Source organism: Ictidomys tridecemlineatus, unplaced genomic scaffold, assembly GCF_052094955.1.
Source record: "Ictidomys tridecemlineatus isolate mIctTri1 unplaced genomic scaffold, mIctTri1.hap1 Scaffold_323, whole genome shotgun sequence".
NCBI classification, from domain to species: Eukaryota; Metazoa; Chordata; class Mammalia; order Rodentia; family Sciuridae; genus Ictidomys; species Ictidomys tridecemlineatus.
Genome location: NW_027522389.1, coordinates 167,452 through 182,103, shown reverse-complemented (window position 1 = coordinate 182,103; position 14,652 = coordinate 167,452). Strand labels below are relative to the sequence as shown.

At 33.9% G+C, this 14,652-nt stretch overlaps 1 protein-coding gene across 16 annotated transcripts in view; it reads left to right on the top strand.

The window, feature by feature from the left end:
* LOC144373238 (uncharacterized) overlaps window positions 1–14,652 on the top strand; it is a 203,081-nt gene that overhangs the window by 121,881 nt on the left and 66,548 nt on the right. For 5 of the 16 annotated variants that reach the window (XM_078036358.1, XM_078036348.1, XM_078036345.1 and 2 more), the window contains one exon: window positions 12,932–13,002. The exons of the other annotated variants lie outside the window; for them this stretch is intronic. In XM_078036358.1, coding sequence (XP_077892484.1) covers window positions 12,932–13,002 — 71 coding nt within the window. The remainder of the gene's footprint in view (window positions 1–12,931; window positions 13,003–14,652) is intronic. 16 annotated transcript variants of the gene reach the window in all.

Genomic DNA, 14,652 nt, shown 5'->3' with positions numbered 1-14,652 from the left:
CTCCAAAGCCCATGCCACAGTGGCCTACATAAATTTCACCTCTTCTCTTGACAAAACTTTTCTTTTTCCACATGGGAGACAGATAGATTCATACATAAGTTACATTCACCTACTTCCAGTTTGTGAATATATGACATTTGCAGAAGTTTCAGTGCCTTTACTCAGGGTATGCCTCATTTATCTAGATTGCCCTTTTCATGGCAATTTAAGTCACTTGTTCTTGAAATGGAAACATCTCTGAGAAGATTTTGATGATGTAATTTGAATTGGTGCTTGTCTCTCTTCTTTTAGGGTGATATGAATTTCTCAATCTCTGTGTTTAAAATCATTTGGACTTAAGGATTTGTCACTAACCCTTTTGAGAGTATGAAATGGATCTTATTGAAATGGCACCCCTCTGCCTTTATTCTCAGAAAGCCTCCATGAATTAAAAGAATTTTGTTGGAAACATTTGGTAGGATAAATAGGAGACTCTGAATCAAAAAAAAAAAATCTACTGGTGAGAACATGTATTCTACCCAAGCCCTACAAGAACGATCTATTATTCATTTTTAAATGTGTGCAAATCTTTCCCTATTAAACACCATAGCAGAACTTATTCATTAACCTGTTCCCATGAGGCCACTGCAATTCCCCCTCCCTTACCAAATTTTCTTTATCCATGATGTCTGCTTTATCCCCCATGAATCTGCAATCCATTCCAACCTAGAATCACTACCACCTCCACTATACCTCCAGACACTTTTTAAACAAGGTCACCAATAATCTTTATGTCAGGAAATATAATGAGCCTGTTATGGTTTAGATGTTGTGTCCCTCAAAAGCTCACATGTTACACAATGCAAGAGGATTTAGAGGAGAAATGATTGGATAATAGCTTTAGTCTAATCAGTGAATTAAGCCCTGATGGGATTGCCTGAGTGGTAAGTGGAGGCAGGTGGGGTGTGCCTGGAAGAATTGGTTCATTGGGGGCGTGGCTATGGCGCATATATTTTGTATCTGGAGAGTGGACTCTCTCTCTCTGTCTACTTCCTGATCATGACTTGAGCTGGTTCCTTCTGCCACATACTTCCTCTGAGATGTTCTGCCTCACCTCAAGCCCTGAGGAATGGAGCCGGACCTCTATGGATGAAGACCTCTGAAAATGTGAGCCCCTAAATAAACTTCTAGAGTTGTTCTGGTTGGCTTCTTTCATCACAGCAGTGAAAAAGCTGACTAAAACAGAACAGCTTTGTTTCTTTACTTGCTAGATATTCTACCTACTTCAAAAAAGTTTGAAACAACTTTTTTTTAAGACTTTAGAGACCATTTTCACATTGTGTGGCCCCCATGCTCTCCTGCTGTTCCCATCTCCTAATTTTAACCTTCTTCTCAGTCTCCTTTCCAGGCTCAATTTCTTCTATTGTCTTTAAATCTTAAATTTTTTCATGGCACCATTTAAGATCTGTATCTCTTCTTTCTGGATAGCCAGAATGATGTTTTCAACACTAAGTGCATCGATTTCTCTAATAAGAAGCCATATATTAGTGGTTGTCACTGGTAAAATATCAAAAAAAAAATATTCCAAAAGCACACCATGTGTAAATACTATATAAATATTATATAAACTCTGTATAATACTATAAAAATGCCAGAGACCAGACACATGCAAGAGGCCAAATGTCCTGATTTCCTAGAGAGAATTAGAATCTACCATTTGTTTAGGAAACAAAAGTGTAGAAATACTAAATATGTGAGCCTAAGACATAGAACATATATCTGATACCTAAAACACAGCCTGTAACCTATAAGTATTCAAGAAATGCTTTCTGGGTGACCAAATTAATACATTTAACCTTTAATTATATATATTTTTTTCTTTTTCTTTATTTGGTGAAAAAATATACATTAAGAATGGGCAGGCTGGGGTTGTGGCTCAGTGGTAGAGTGCTTGCCTAGCACATGTGAGGCACAGGGTTGAATTCTAAGCACCACCTAAAAATTAACACATAAAATAAAGGCATTCTGTCCATTTATTAGAAAGAAAAAAAAAAGAATTGGCTAGCTGGAGCAGTTTGTATGATCAAATGATTATTTGGTAACATCCAAAGCATTCATAATCAGGAGGCAGTTGAATATATGCCTTCTCTCAATCAGACTTGATCAGGGATTGACCTTGACCATATCAGTTTCACAGAGCTTCTTCCCAGCACGGTTGATCTGGTCTTTTCCAGTCTTCACAAGGAACATCAGTTTGCCACTGTTTTCTGTATTTCTCATGACAGGGTCAGTAGTCAGGGAACACTTGATAAAGGTACGGTGGTCAAGTCTGTTTCTCCTAATGGTATTTCTCATTTTCATTATGGCCTCTGGAGACACAATGTCTTAGACTACCAGAAAGTGGGTGAAATATATGGACTTACTCTCCCCCTGCTTCCGGGGCTGTATATGCTTTTTAGCACAGCTGCCTTCTTGGTCTTCAAAACATTTGCTTTCGTTTTTGCTTTGGGAGAGGCAAGAGTTTCCTTCTTCCCTTTCAGCACCATCTTGCTTCTGGTGATGACTTTGAAAAGTTCAGTATTATTCATTTTGTTCATGATGACAGAGGGTATTCCTCAATGAAATGTTTGGGTATGTTTACTGGATGAATTAATGTTCACTGTGAAAAAATTAATGAACGAGTAAATTTAAAAACTAGCTGTTGTATTCTGAATATTAAATTACATTATGGTGGGGCAAAAATATTACTAGACAGAGGAAATATATATCCTTCAAATTGTTCAAGATTTCTAGTTAAAAAAGAGGATAGTGAAAATAAGTTCATGTTTGCATCTCAAAACCTCACATGTTATAATAAGATTACACAAATTAATATTGGTATATCTGTTAAGAGGTTGGAAAACAAATAATATGTAAGAGTCCCAGAGAGATAGTGTATCCTCTTAAGAAGGTCCATTGTATTATGTAGTGGTGAAACTTGAGACTCATGTGACATTTTCAAGATACCAGTTTGGTTCTTCTACTGTTAAAATTTTGCCAATAAAACCTTTACCAATCTCTTGAACAATAGAAAAGATAGCGCATTTAGGAACTGAAGAGTTAATGACATTATCCAAGTATCCTAAGTGATCAGTTCAAATCATCCCTAGAAGTACATTTCTTGCGTCATCAAATGGACTTCATATTCTAAAGAAGAGTTTTAGAAATATGACTCCTGATCATCAAGGCTGATTAGTGTAAGAAAGTTAACATAAACTTATATTACAGGAGACTCATATATAAAACATACTAATTAGTAGTCTTACATTGGAGATTAATCACTTTCCTAACTATAAACTTTTCCTTTACTACACAGACCTTCTCATTGTTACAGAATGGGAAAACTTGAAACTGCAACTATAGAGTAATTTGTTATGGCTGAAATCAGAACAAGGGAAGTAGAAATCAGAACAAGGGAAGTAGAAGGTTTAGGAATATTCTTTTTATATCTTTTATGAATTAACCAGTAGCATAACAGTAGCATATATATATATATATAAAAACAGTATATATATATGTATATATGTATATATATAACAGTAGCATATATATATATATATATATATATATATATATATATATATATATATTCAGTTTCACAGATGTTCAAAATAGGAATGAGCTTAAATTATATGCACTGGTTATAGCCTTGTAATTGACTTAAGAATTCATATTTTAATTGGGTTAAAGTTTATTCCTAGAAAATTTTAAATTATCAAACTAAGCAGAGAGTTCATGGAGGTATCTGATACCTTGAGGGAAAAAAAAAAACTCTCAGGGAGCAGTAGATACTTTCATTCTAATCATTTTAAGGCAAAGCTTCAAACTTATATAGTTTTTTGTTTTCTGATGGTTACATCAGTTTCACTTATAACACCTTCCTTGTTTATATAAACAACTTGCCTGAAAACCTTATTCCTGATTCATTCATTGAGCTGATCCATAGGTATCATACACTGGTTATCCAACTTTTGCATATATCAAAATTATCCAGAATATGTAGTAAAATTTCACATTACTGGGATAAGCCCTGCTTTTTCTCATCCTCATGATCTGACAGATATTGGCCAGGCACAGAAGCTCACAACTCAGGAGGTTGAAGGAGGAGGATCACAAGTTTGAGGACAGCCTCAGCAACAACTTGGAAAGACCCTCAACAACCTAGAGGGGCCTGTCTGAAAAAACAGTGAGACCCGGGAGCAGAGGGATGTAGCTCAGTATGGATCAGACACCAGGCTTTGTGAAAGACTCTCATACACTGATTTCATGACATCAGCCAATGTCCATCAGTCGCATTTCCCTTTGATGTTGGCTGGGCTGGTGTCTGTTCTCATCCAAATGTCAAAATGAGTTATCCTAGAACTCCTAATCTGGTCTAGATGTTAAATGGTATAATCGGTGGTGTGTGTGTATCCAGCACATGTTCAAATGGAAAGACATCTATTCTCATCAGTGGTTGCTGAAGTACTGTTTAGCATTCAAAAATTATTCCTGCTACAGCAGTTCTTGATCCATCTATTTCCTAAAGAATCCTTTCTTCAGTTATTTTTTTTCTTTCTCTGGAGAAATATATCTGCTCAAATTTCTCAAAGAAACAAGGCATACTTTTTGCAAGTCAATAAAGCCTTGAAAGACTTGAAGTCTTTACTGGAAGACTTGGAAATAGAGAAAGACTCAGCCTTTCCTTGTTTTCTTTGTATGTAGGATTGACCTAGTCACACATCTGTAGTCAAGATTTCACATTTTAAATCACCCAGTTCCTTCTAAAAGTGTCATAAGTATTCTTAGGCCCAATATTTAAATCTTGAAACTTTCTCTACAATTAATAAGGTTTGCATACAGAAAAGAAAAAAAAAACAATCACTGAATTTAGAATTTTAAAAGAAATTTTCTATCAAGGGATTGTTAAAAAACCAAGATATAGGATCAGAAGAGGCAGAATTTTTTTTCTTTTTTTGCATTACAGATTTTAAATAAGTAGTTTAACATTCTACATTCAGTCATTTTAAATAAAACGTTTAACATTCTATATTCAATACATGCTAAGTATACTTTCTAGCATGGTAAGATGGTAAGAATGATGGTTGGTGATGGTGATGAGCAATGAAGAATACAGGGACCATGGAGATCCAATCCATCTCAATGAGTGAGTTCTTTCCCCCTGTTCACATGTGCCAATGATGGATGTTCCTTGCATATGATACAATGCCTCCAGCTGGAACTTGCATCATGATTTTAATGAGGGAGGTGCATATCTTGGCTACTCGTCTGTTTAACATTAACTTCGAACAAAAGCATGTTAAGCACAAGTGCTTAATTGTTTTCATAGATATGCTTTCTCTCTGTGTTTGGAAAAGTACATTTGAACCACAAATTATATGTATTTAACCTGATTTCAACAATCTAGAATGCTTTATTTTATAATATCTACTATTTAACACATACTCCTTCTCTCTTCTTTCCTTACCCTTTACACTTTTGCCTTTAATTCAAATTATTACTATAACCTCTTCCATCTGCTAACTTGAAGTAATTAATTTTATGATATACTTGGAAGTAGTTGCATATCCAAACACTAATGAATCTTGTGTTTATCTCTTTATATTTTGTTGTTAAAAATTCTATCTAATTAACAAGGGGCACACTGTTGCAACATGTACCAAGCCTTCATTTATTTGTGCATTTTTTTCCTGTGGGGGCATATAACATTTTGAAGAGAGAGAGAACTAGGGTGGAGGAGTGGCAAAAGGAAAAAGAACCTACATATTTTTTTGTGTGCTTTAAAAATAAAATAATTAATAGTGAAAAAGAGATAAACATAAAACAACTTTTTTTTCTCCCCTAGAAAAGCTGTTTTTGGAATTTGCTTTCTTCTCTCATCTTCTATTATATAGCAATTCCTTGGGGGCACTGTAGTTTGTCTCTGCTCATTGGTTTGAAAGCAAATCTTGAGCTCTTCCATCAGTGTGTTGTACTCTGTTTTCCTATATTCATCATCATAATTTTGATGTCTGGGTATCGAAATTGTTTCAGGGCATAACTGGATAGGTCGTACAATCTCCCTGAAGGTGGTGTTATTCTGATGTGGCTGATGGTAAATCTGAACTCACCAACAAGGGTATCCATGCAGAGCAGTAAGCAATGACTTTAATAAAGATTCTAAATGTTCTTCTGATTAAACTGCTTTCCAAAATCCTTTGATTTTATGAAGTCAGTTTGGGTGCTTTTGTTTCTCTTTTGTTGTTTCATTCCCCCAGACTGATTTCTCTTAAAAGCTAAAGCTAAAACTAAGACAAAAATTACTGCTATTTGCCTATAAATCACTTTTTGTTTTGCATGTGAAGCACATACTGTAACTGTTGCTTATAGTAGAAAAAAAGAAAATAAATGAGTCCTTGATTTTCCTTGTTACTAACATTTTCTTTTAACCTATAGACAGGGTTCTGAATAAAACGCTAATTATATTGATAAAATTTGAAATTTATCAATTCAAATTGATAAAATTGAATGAATGAATGTTGGCTCATAGCTGAATGAATGAGTGGTGGTTGATTGAAGGCTGTCACCTTAAATAATGGTCTCTCATTTCACAAATGCTGCAGTCACCTTGTACACTTTTAATTCAAAATTTTGGAATTGTTTTTTAAAAATAGGTTATTTTTATGCTTTCATTTTTTCACTTCCTTGCATTATCTTCCTACTATCTCTTTCTTTACCTTCCCTCTCTCTCATACTTTTCTTCTGATTACTTCCTGGTTGGACTCCTAGAGGTAAAAGCCACAAAAATATAGCTGTTTCTTTTATTCTGGGTCCCACTGGAGTTTTTAATTCTCACACTTGTCCAAATTGAACCTTCAGCAACTCATCAATTACAGTTTAATCTGCCTACCCCAACAGTGGTTCCAACAAAAATTTTTGCTTCTTGGTTTTTATTCCAGCAAGGTGTGTATTTTTGTATTTGCCTGTATTTACTCTGATTGTTGGGGCATTGCATTTACCCTCTGACCTTAGTTCTCATTTGTATCTAGGAAAACTTATCAATTTTTAGTTTGCACAGCCCTTTTCTTATTACAAAGCCAGAAGTGATGACTGTTAAGCTTTTTTCATGCTAGACCAGATATCAGAAGTCTATTTGAGTACCTTTGAATGTAAAGGAAATTTAGAGCTTTGCAGAGAGTCTGGTACATTATAAGTCTTCTCTCGTTTTTAGTTGTCAATGTTACTATAGTTAATGCATCATATCCTATTATTTTGAAAACTATATTTTTAGATTTCAACAATTCTGAAATTATGATATGGTGTCTTACATTTACTTGTATTTAATTCATTTTGCTTCTGACACTGACTCCACCAAAAGAGAAGCTAAGAGACTATTGATAGAGTGAGATCTAGGTATTTGCCCCCTCCTTATGTTATACCTCCAAGATTCAGTCTATGCAGTGCCATTCCACTGAGGCCTCCCTATAAAGTACAGCCTGTAACAATACTAAACCAAGTTTTACACAAGGCAGGTTCACTGGAAGCCCACCAAGATATGTCTGAGCCCTGTGTTAATCAGCTTTTCCTTATTGTAGCAAATACTTGAGATAATCAAAGATAATCAATGGTTTGAGAAGTTTCTGTATAGGATCAGTTGGCCCTCATGGCTTTGGGCCTATGGTAAAGCAGCATATCATGTGAGGAGAGCATGTAGAATTCATGTTGATCTCCTAGTGAAGAAATAAAGAGAGAGCATAAGAGGAAAAGACCAGGGTCCCCAAATCCCCTGCAAGCGATGCCCTCAATGATCTAAAAATTCCCACAAGGCCTCACTCTAAAAATTTTCCTCACTTCCTAGTTGCAGCAGGCTGGGGATCAAGCCTTTAACACATGAGCCTTTGGGAAACATTTAATATTATAGTAGACCAAAACTTATTTTTGATATTTCTAAACTGTGATGGCACAACCATCTAGAACTTTCTCTTCTATTTCTCTTTGCATCTCTTTCTCTTTCTCTGAAGTTTAACAGAAGATAGGGAAATCTTCTAGGCCAGAGAATGTTTTTAAGGAGCCTTTCTAATAAATGCAAACATTAAAAATAAATGATAAAAAATTTTCATAGTTTAATGGGCAGCATTATTTCTTGCATATATATGTGTGTGTGTGTATATATATATATATACACATATATAAAAATATTAGACAATTGGCAGCAAATTATATTTGATCAAATTATCCAGTGGTACGCTGAAGACAGCTCTTACTGATCTGTGAAGAAGATCATGTGTGTCTCTTCCCTCCTGTGTGTCCAGTGATGTGAATTCATAACTTGAAGTTAGTCATGGAGGGAGTATTAAGTCTACATTTGCCGCAGTCTGGCTGGGCACAAAATAACTGAGTCACCACACAAATTTGTAGATTCAAACAGCAACTCTTTATTGCCGAACTCTCACTGACACTCTACCCACACTTCCCGTGAACACACTGCCTCCATCCAGCTCTGCGCACCAATTCTCAGAACACCCCACCCCCCCACCCCCCACCCCCCAACTCAACGGGAACTCCAAAGGAGTGGGCTACTAAGGTAGCAGAACATGCCCTAATCCCAGCAGGATCCACCCTAAACCCGGAGCCACTTTAATTCCTGATCAGGGTCACCTTTCAACCCAAAATGCCATGCGTCATTCCTACTTGGCTATGGCTCTCAGCATACATTAAGATGCAAACATTAGAAATTAGCATGCCAGCCCCAACAGCCAGTTGTAAAACTGTTATCAGAACACTACTGATTTTATCTCTGAGTTACCAACTTCACTCTGGAAAAACTTTATATGCATATGATTGATCTCATAAGATACCAACATGTGAAGTTAAAACATTTTAAAAATGTGCACATATCACCATTTATTTAGATGAGCCAGATATATTCTGAGAATCTATGCTAATTCTCAGCATAAAGGTTTATACAAAATAAAAAATTATATTCAAGTTCATAATAAAGATATAACTCCAACAATTTTTTCCTCTTCCTTTGAAAAGCATTGAGTTTAAAAGTTTTTAAGCAATGTTTTTTAATAGCAAATCAGAGTTAGATTTGTCCATTGTTATAAAGAAGATTGATAAAGACTTTCTAGAACTTCCAAATTTATAGCAACTGAAGATTCTTAGACTTTTTAAAAAGGTGTTCCAGATTTAGCTGGTAGTTAAAAGATTTTCTTTTTTTCAGAAAGAAACTTTGTAAAGTTGAAATTTTTTTACAAAGAGCAGAAACTCCTTTAGCTAATATTATTCTCTTTGACTATTATTAAACCGTGACCTTAGAAAGACCAGTTTCTTTTCCTTTTGAGATATAGCAATGAAGAAGCAATGCTTTGTTTATGGTATAAAAGAAACAATGTCCTTTAGAGAACAGTAGGTGAGGATCCATAATTGTCTGTAGAAATCCAGTACAAATGAGTTATTAATATGAAGCTTTTATTATGGTTCTTATACCTTTAACTGAAAAGGCAGTAGAAATTAAACAATAAAATAAAGTTAGATACCTAAATCACTTCTAAGTCTACACACCACTTTAAAACTTTTGTGTAGGTCAAATGGATATCCTTGGAAAAGTTATCAACCATTGTTTTTACATCTCTAAGTTCTTATTGTTTATTTATTTTCAGTTATTTTCATATGATATATTCCCTTTGCTTAGGACAATATCCTATTATGATAGGAACTCAGTATATTTACAAATTTTGAAAATATGTGTGTATGTCATATATATAAATATATTGAAAGGGTAAAGTTTCTAAGCTGCAAGGCCTGAGTTAAAAAGTGAAGGACCAGGTATTGTTAAGTTCCTCTGCCACACTCAGAACCTGAAATTCCTGAGGCAGTTAATACAACGCCCTACTGGCCATTTAGCCTAGGGCCCTGTGCAGCTTGTCACTTAGGCATACAGGGCCCGAACCAATCAGTTTGAATGTGTACCCTGCTTAGGAGTGACCAATCACCCCCGCCCGACCTGCTCTCGCCAATGAATGTGCTAATCCTGTATGAGAGTTGTTGTTCAATTTTCCCGTGCCTCATGCTGATTTGTTCAGATGTATACAAAGCCCCCACCCTCCCCAAAAAGTGTACTTAAGCACTGCTTATCCTCTGCTCTGGGCTCTGGGCTGCTCTCGCTTCTTTAGTGAGCCTAGAGCCTCAGCACGCTGAATTGGATCCTCAATAAATCCCCTTCTGCAATTGCATGAGTCAGTCTCTTGGTGGTCTCTTCCTCCGACTTTTCACCGGACCCTTACAATATGTGTGTGTGTGTGTGTGTGTGTGTGTGTGTGTGTGTGTGTGTATAAATGAATTGCTGACAACATTCAAATGAATCTATGATAAGAAAAAAAAGAAATGAGTTTTTATAAATTATTAAGGACCTTTACTCTGGGCTAAATGAATTCTGTCCTTAATCATGTTCAACTTTGACTTTGCTTTCTTTCACTACAAGTCTTTTCCAATTTGTTTCTTGAATCTTTTTCCTATTCCTTTTGCTGTTTTATTCACTACTTCTTCAATTACCTTTTTTATTCATGTCACATCTTTGTAAGATTTGCTGAATCATACAGGCACATGAAATATTGACCCTGATTCCTTACTTTCTTTCATATTAAAATGTATTTCCTCAGTACAGGTCACAAAAATGATTGGTGACTAGATGCTGTTGTGCAGTTACATTTCTATGCATCAAATGATAAATACAGAGCAGACTGCTGGGAAGCAAGAAAACATTGAAACCATTGAAATGGAAAATCATACTGAACTGTCTGAAATGCTACTCTGACTTTATCAATGATAAACAATAAATTAAACTTTATTTTCTCAAAATGGCTTATGTCAATATTTTATAATGTAAATAGCATCCCATGTTGTATACATGGATATTTAGTAATATATACATGGATATTTATTGAATAGCTAACAATTAACTTTTTTTTTCCTTGTGCTAGGAATTAAACACAGGGCCTAATACATACTAGACAAGCATTCTTCAACTTAGCTGCCCCCTCAACAATTTTTTTTTTTACTTTCATTGTGACAGGGTCTCACTAAGTTGCCCAACTGGTCTCAAACTTCTGATCCTCCTGCCTCAGCCTCCCAAGTAGCTGGGATGACATGACAGGTGTATGACAATTTGACAAGCTACTTTCTTATTGTTTTAAGAGTGTATTTTCTTAATCTGTAAACCTAATCTATACTTGTAGAAAGGCTTGATTCAGTTTTACTTATCTGTTGTTGTAAGGTTATTATTTTTTTCACATTTTATTTATTTATTAATTCATTTTTTTGGTATTGAGGATTGACTCTAGGGCCTTCAGCATATTAAGCATGAACTCTCCCACTAATCATAACCTGAGCCCCCATTATTTTATATTTTTAGATAAATAAAGAGTAATTATTACACATGTGGCATAGATAGTCACAAACCATATAATGATGTCATGCATAACCATTTTTGAGTCAACAAAGGATGGCATGTATGAGGATGGACCCTTTAAGATTATAATACAGCTGTAAAATTCTCATCACAGATACTTTTAGTGTACTGTTCCTATAGTTAGATATTTTCAGATATAAAAATATTTACCACTATGTTACAACTGTCTACAGTATTCTGTATAGTAACATGCTATACAGATTTATGGCCTAGGAGAAGTAGATTGTACCATACAGTCTAGGGGCACAGAAGGCTATATTTTGTGATGGTCATACAATGAAAAATATGCCTAAGAATGCATTTTTGAGAAAGTATCCCTGTCACAATGTGACACAAAATTGTATTAGGAAAAAATACTCCAATTTAAATTGGAATATAGTAGGATAATTATCTTTTAATGAGTAAGATGAAATATTTATGTAAAAAATAGAAAGTTCAATATAATTAATAATATCAACCATAATAAATTATATTAATTTGTTTATAAAATATTAAATATTTAAACACATAACACATATCAAGTGATAACATTTTGTCTGTAGGTTGCAGTATGGAAATGTTTATTAATTCAGAAGACAAGTAGAACTAAGATTTAAGTGAAATTAATTGCATACTAATAATGGACATATCAGATTTAAACTTCAAAGTCCATCTTGCCTTCTGGTTTGAGATTATGGAAGCATCAAACATAGAGAAATGAAGGAAAATATCTGCTGTTCATCTGGCTGCATGTCCTAGAGGAATACTCTAAGCTTGTAGATCCTTGTCTAATTAGGAAATTCTGTACTTGAGTGGGTGCTGTAAGGTGATTTTTAATGTAAGAATTGAACTTATGTAATCCTGCTTCTATTTTATTAAACTATCGTAACCTAAGAAACTTCTGATCAGTTTATGATTATTTTAAAAAATATTCATTCTAAATGTGTGGCAATTACCTATGGAAAATATTATTCTTGAAGTTAATCTCCAGAGAGGAGTCATCAGGAGCCTTTGAAGGACACACACACACACATGCATGCAAGTGCACACTCATACACATACACACACACACACACATACACATTTAAATTTCTAACTCTTCATTTAGAAAGTCTTGGAAGACTGGTATTTGAAAAAATGAGAAGACTCTGGCTAGCAGAAACAAACAATAATGATCATAATGTAATACTTACTTATGATCTGGTCAATCAGGTCATTCATGGTGCCAATTTTGAACCTTTATTTCTTTAGGGTTGAGAATAGTGTTACTCATCTCTCAATAAAATGAATAAAAAAACCCAGAAATTAAAGATAGTACAACTTAATGTTTACTGCTTAGTAATGTTTACTGGTTAGTATCTTCATTTGCAAAATATTTCTCATATAATTAAATATCACATATTTGATATTCATATACTCTTTAAATGTTTTTAGATTTTAAAATTCTATTAACTTTAATATATATCTTTCCCTTTTCATTAGCCAGTCTTTTACAAGAAATGTGCAGAAGAAGATCACATGTGCCCCAGAAGGCTGACTTTAGTTTGGTGAAGGTAACAAACAAACAACAAAATGTGTCTTGAAGCTCTTGAGTTATAATTTAGCAGTGAGGATGAAGGGTCCTTTGTTTTCATTTAACCACCTGAAATCAGCAATCATATTATTAAAAGAGGCAGGCAGGTGATTTTTGTTCAGATTAAAAGAAAAAAAATATCTTTCAATTCTAAAGATAAAATCAATCAGAGGGATAATATTCTGAACTGAATATATAATTAATATGATTAAAAAATTAACACAAATTTCACTCAAGATTTGCGGTTTGCCTTCACACAAATAAGAAGAGGAATTTGTTTTTATTAATCTGGACATATCTAACACTAGAGACAGTGATCTTTCTGTTTCTCAACAGCCGCTGTGTATCCTGCCACTAAACATGGGTTTCACGTTTTCAAAATGAATTATTTTTGTGTAACTATGTCAGAAATACGTGGACTCTATAAAGTTTAAATAATTATTGAATGTGGCAAGATATTGAGTTAAATCAAGTTTGATTAATAAGACCTTGAACATAATATATATAACAACCCCAGAACATTCCTTTTGTCTGAGTTAATGATTATTAATATCATTCAACCTGTGATAGAAAATGAAAAATAAATGCATCATAAATATCAGTTACTATAATGAATACCAAACAAAAAATATTAGAACATAGAGTAGATAAAGTATATGAGTCAAAAAAAATCCCATTTGAAGTCCAAGTCATTTTCCCTACTAGTTGAACTTAGGACTCCTTCTTTTTTCAAAAGAGTACTTTCTTCATCTGTGAAATAGGATAATATTGCCATGTGTTCAGTATGTTGAACCTTACAGAAATGATTTGGCTTGTGAATTACTCAGAAAAACTAGCTTTTATAGTTTTCAAGATATAACATTTCAAAGAATTAAATTACCATAGCATAGTTACAACTTTTCAAAGGTGTTATTTTCTATTTAATTCCATAAGCTAGTGAAGAACTTATCTTGTTATTGGAGGGATATAAATAAAAGTTAATTTAGACTTTTAAAATGTATCTCTTAGGGGTTGGAGTTTTAGCTCTGTGGTAGAGCACTTGCCTAGCACATGTGAGGTACTGGGCTCCACATAAAAAGAAATGAATAAATAACACCACATAAAAATACATGAATAAATAACAACTAACATTTTTTTTAAAAATGTATCTTAGAATTACAGAATATGTGCATTTGTGCATACACACATAGAAATTCCTATTTGTCTGATATGTTATTATTATTAAAGTAACTCAAGAAATAATACAATTTTGTAATAATTTCATTATGTTCTTTCTTTTAATGTGGTATTGGGGATTAGAACCAAGGGCCTCTTGTATGCAAGGCATGTTCTTTACCAACTAAACTATATCCCAGCCCTCATGATGTACTTTTAATAGATTTACAAATTATTCCTAATGAAAAAATGTTTAGTATCTCTAAAGTAGATTTTCAAACCTATGCCATATTCACTTCTGAATCAAATCACAAAATAACCCTTCCGAACATTTTTGGTATTCATTATTTTTTCATACTTTCTTTGATTTACTTGGGAAAAATAACTGTATTTTTCATCATTAATTTAATATCACAATATGATAGATCTTACTGCTCCATCTTCATTTTAAAATACCAAATTTAGAAAAGGATCT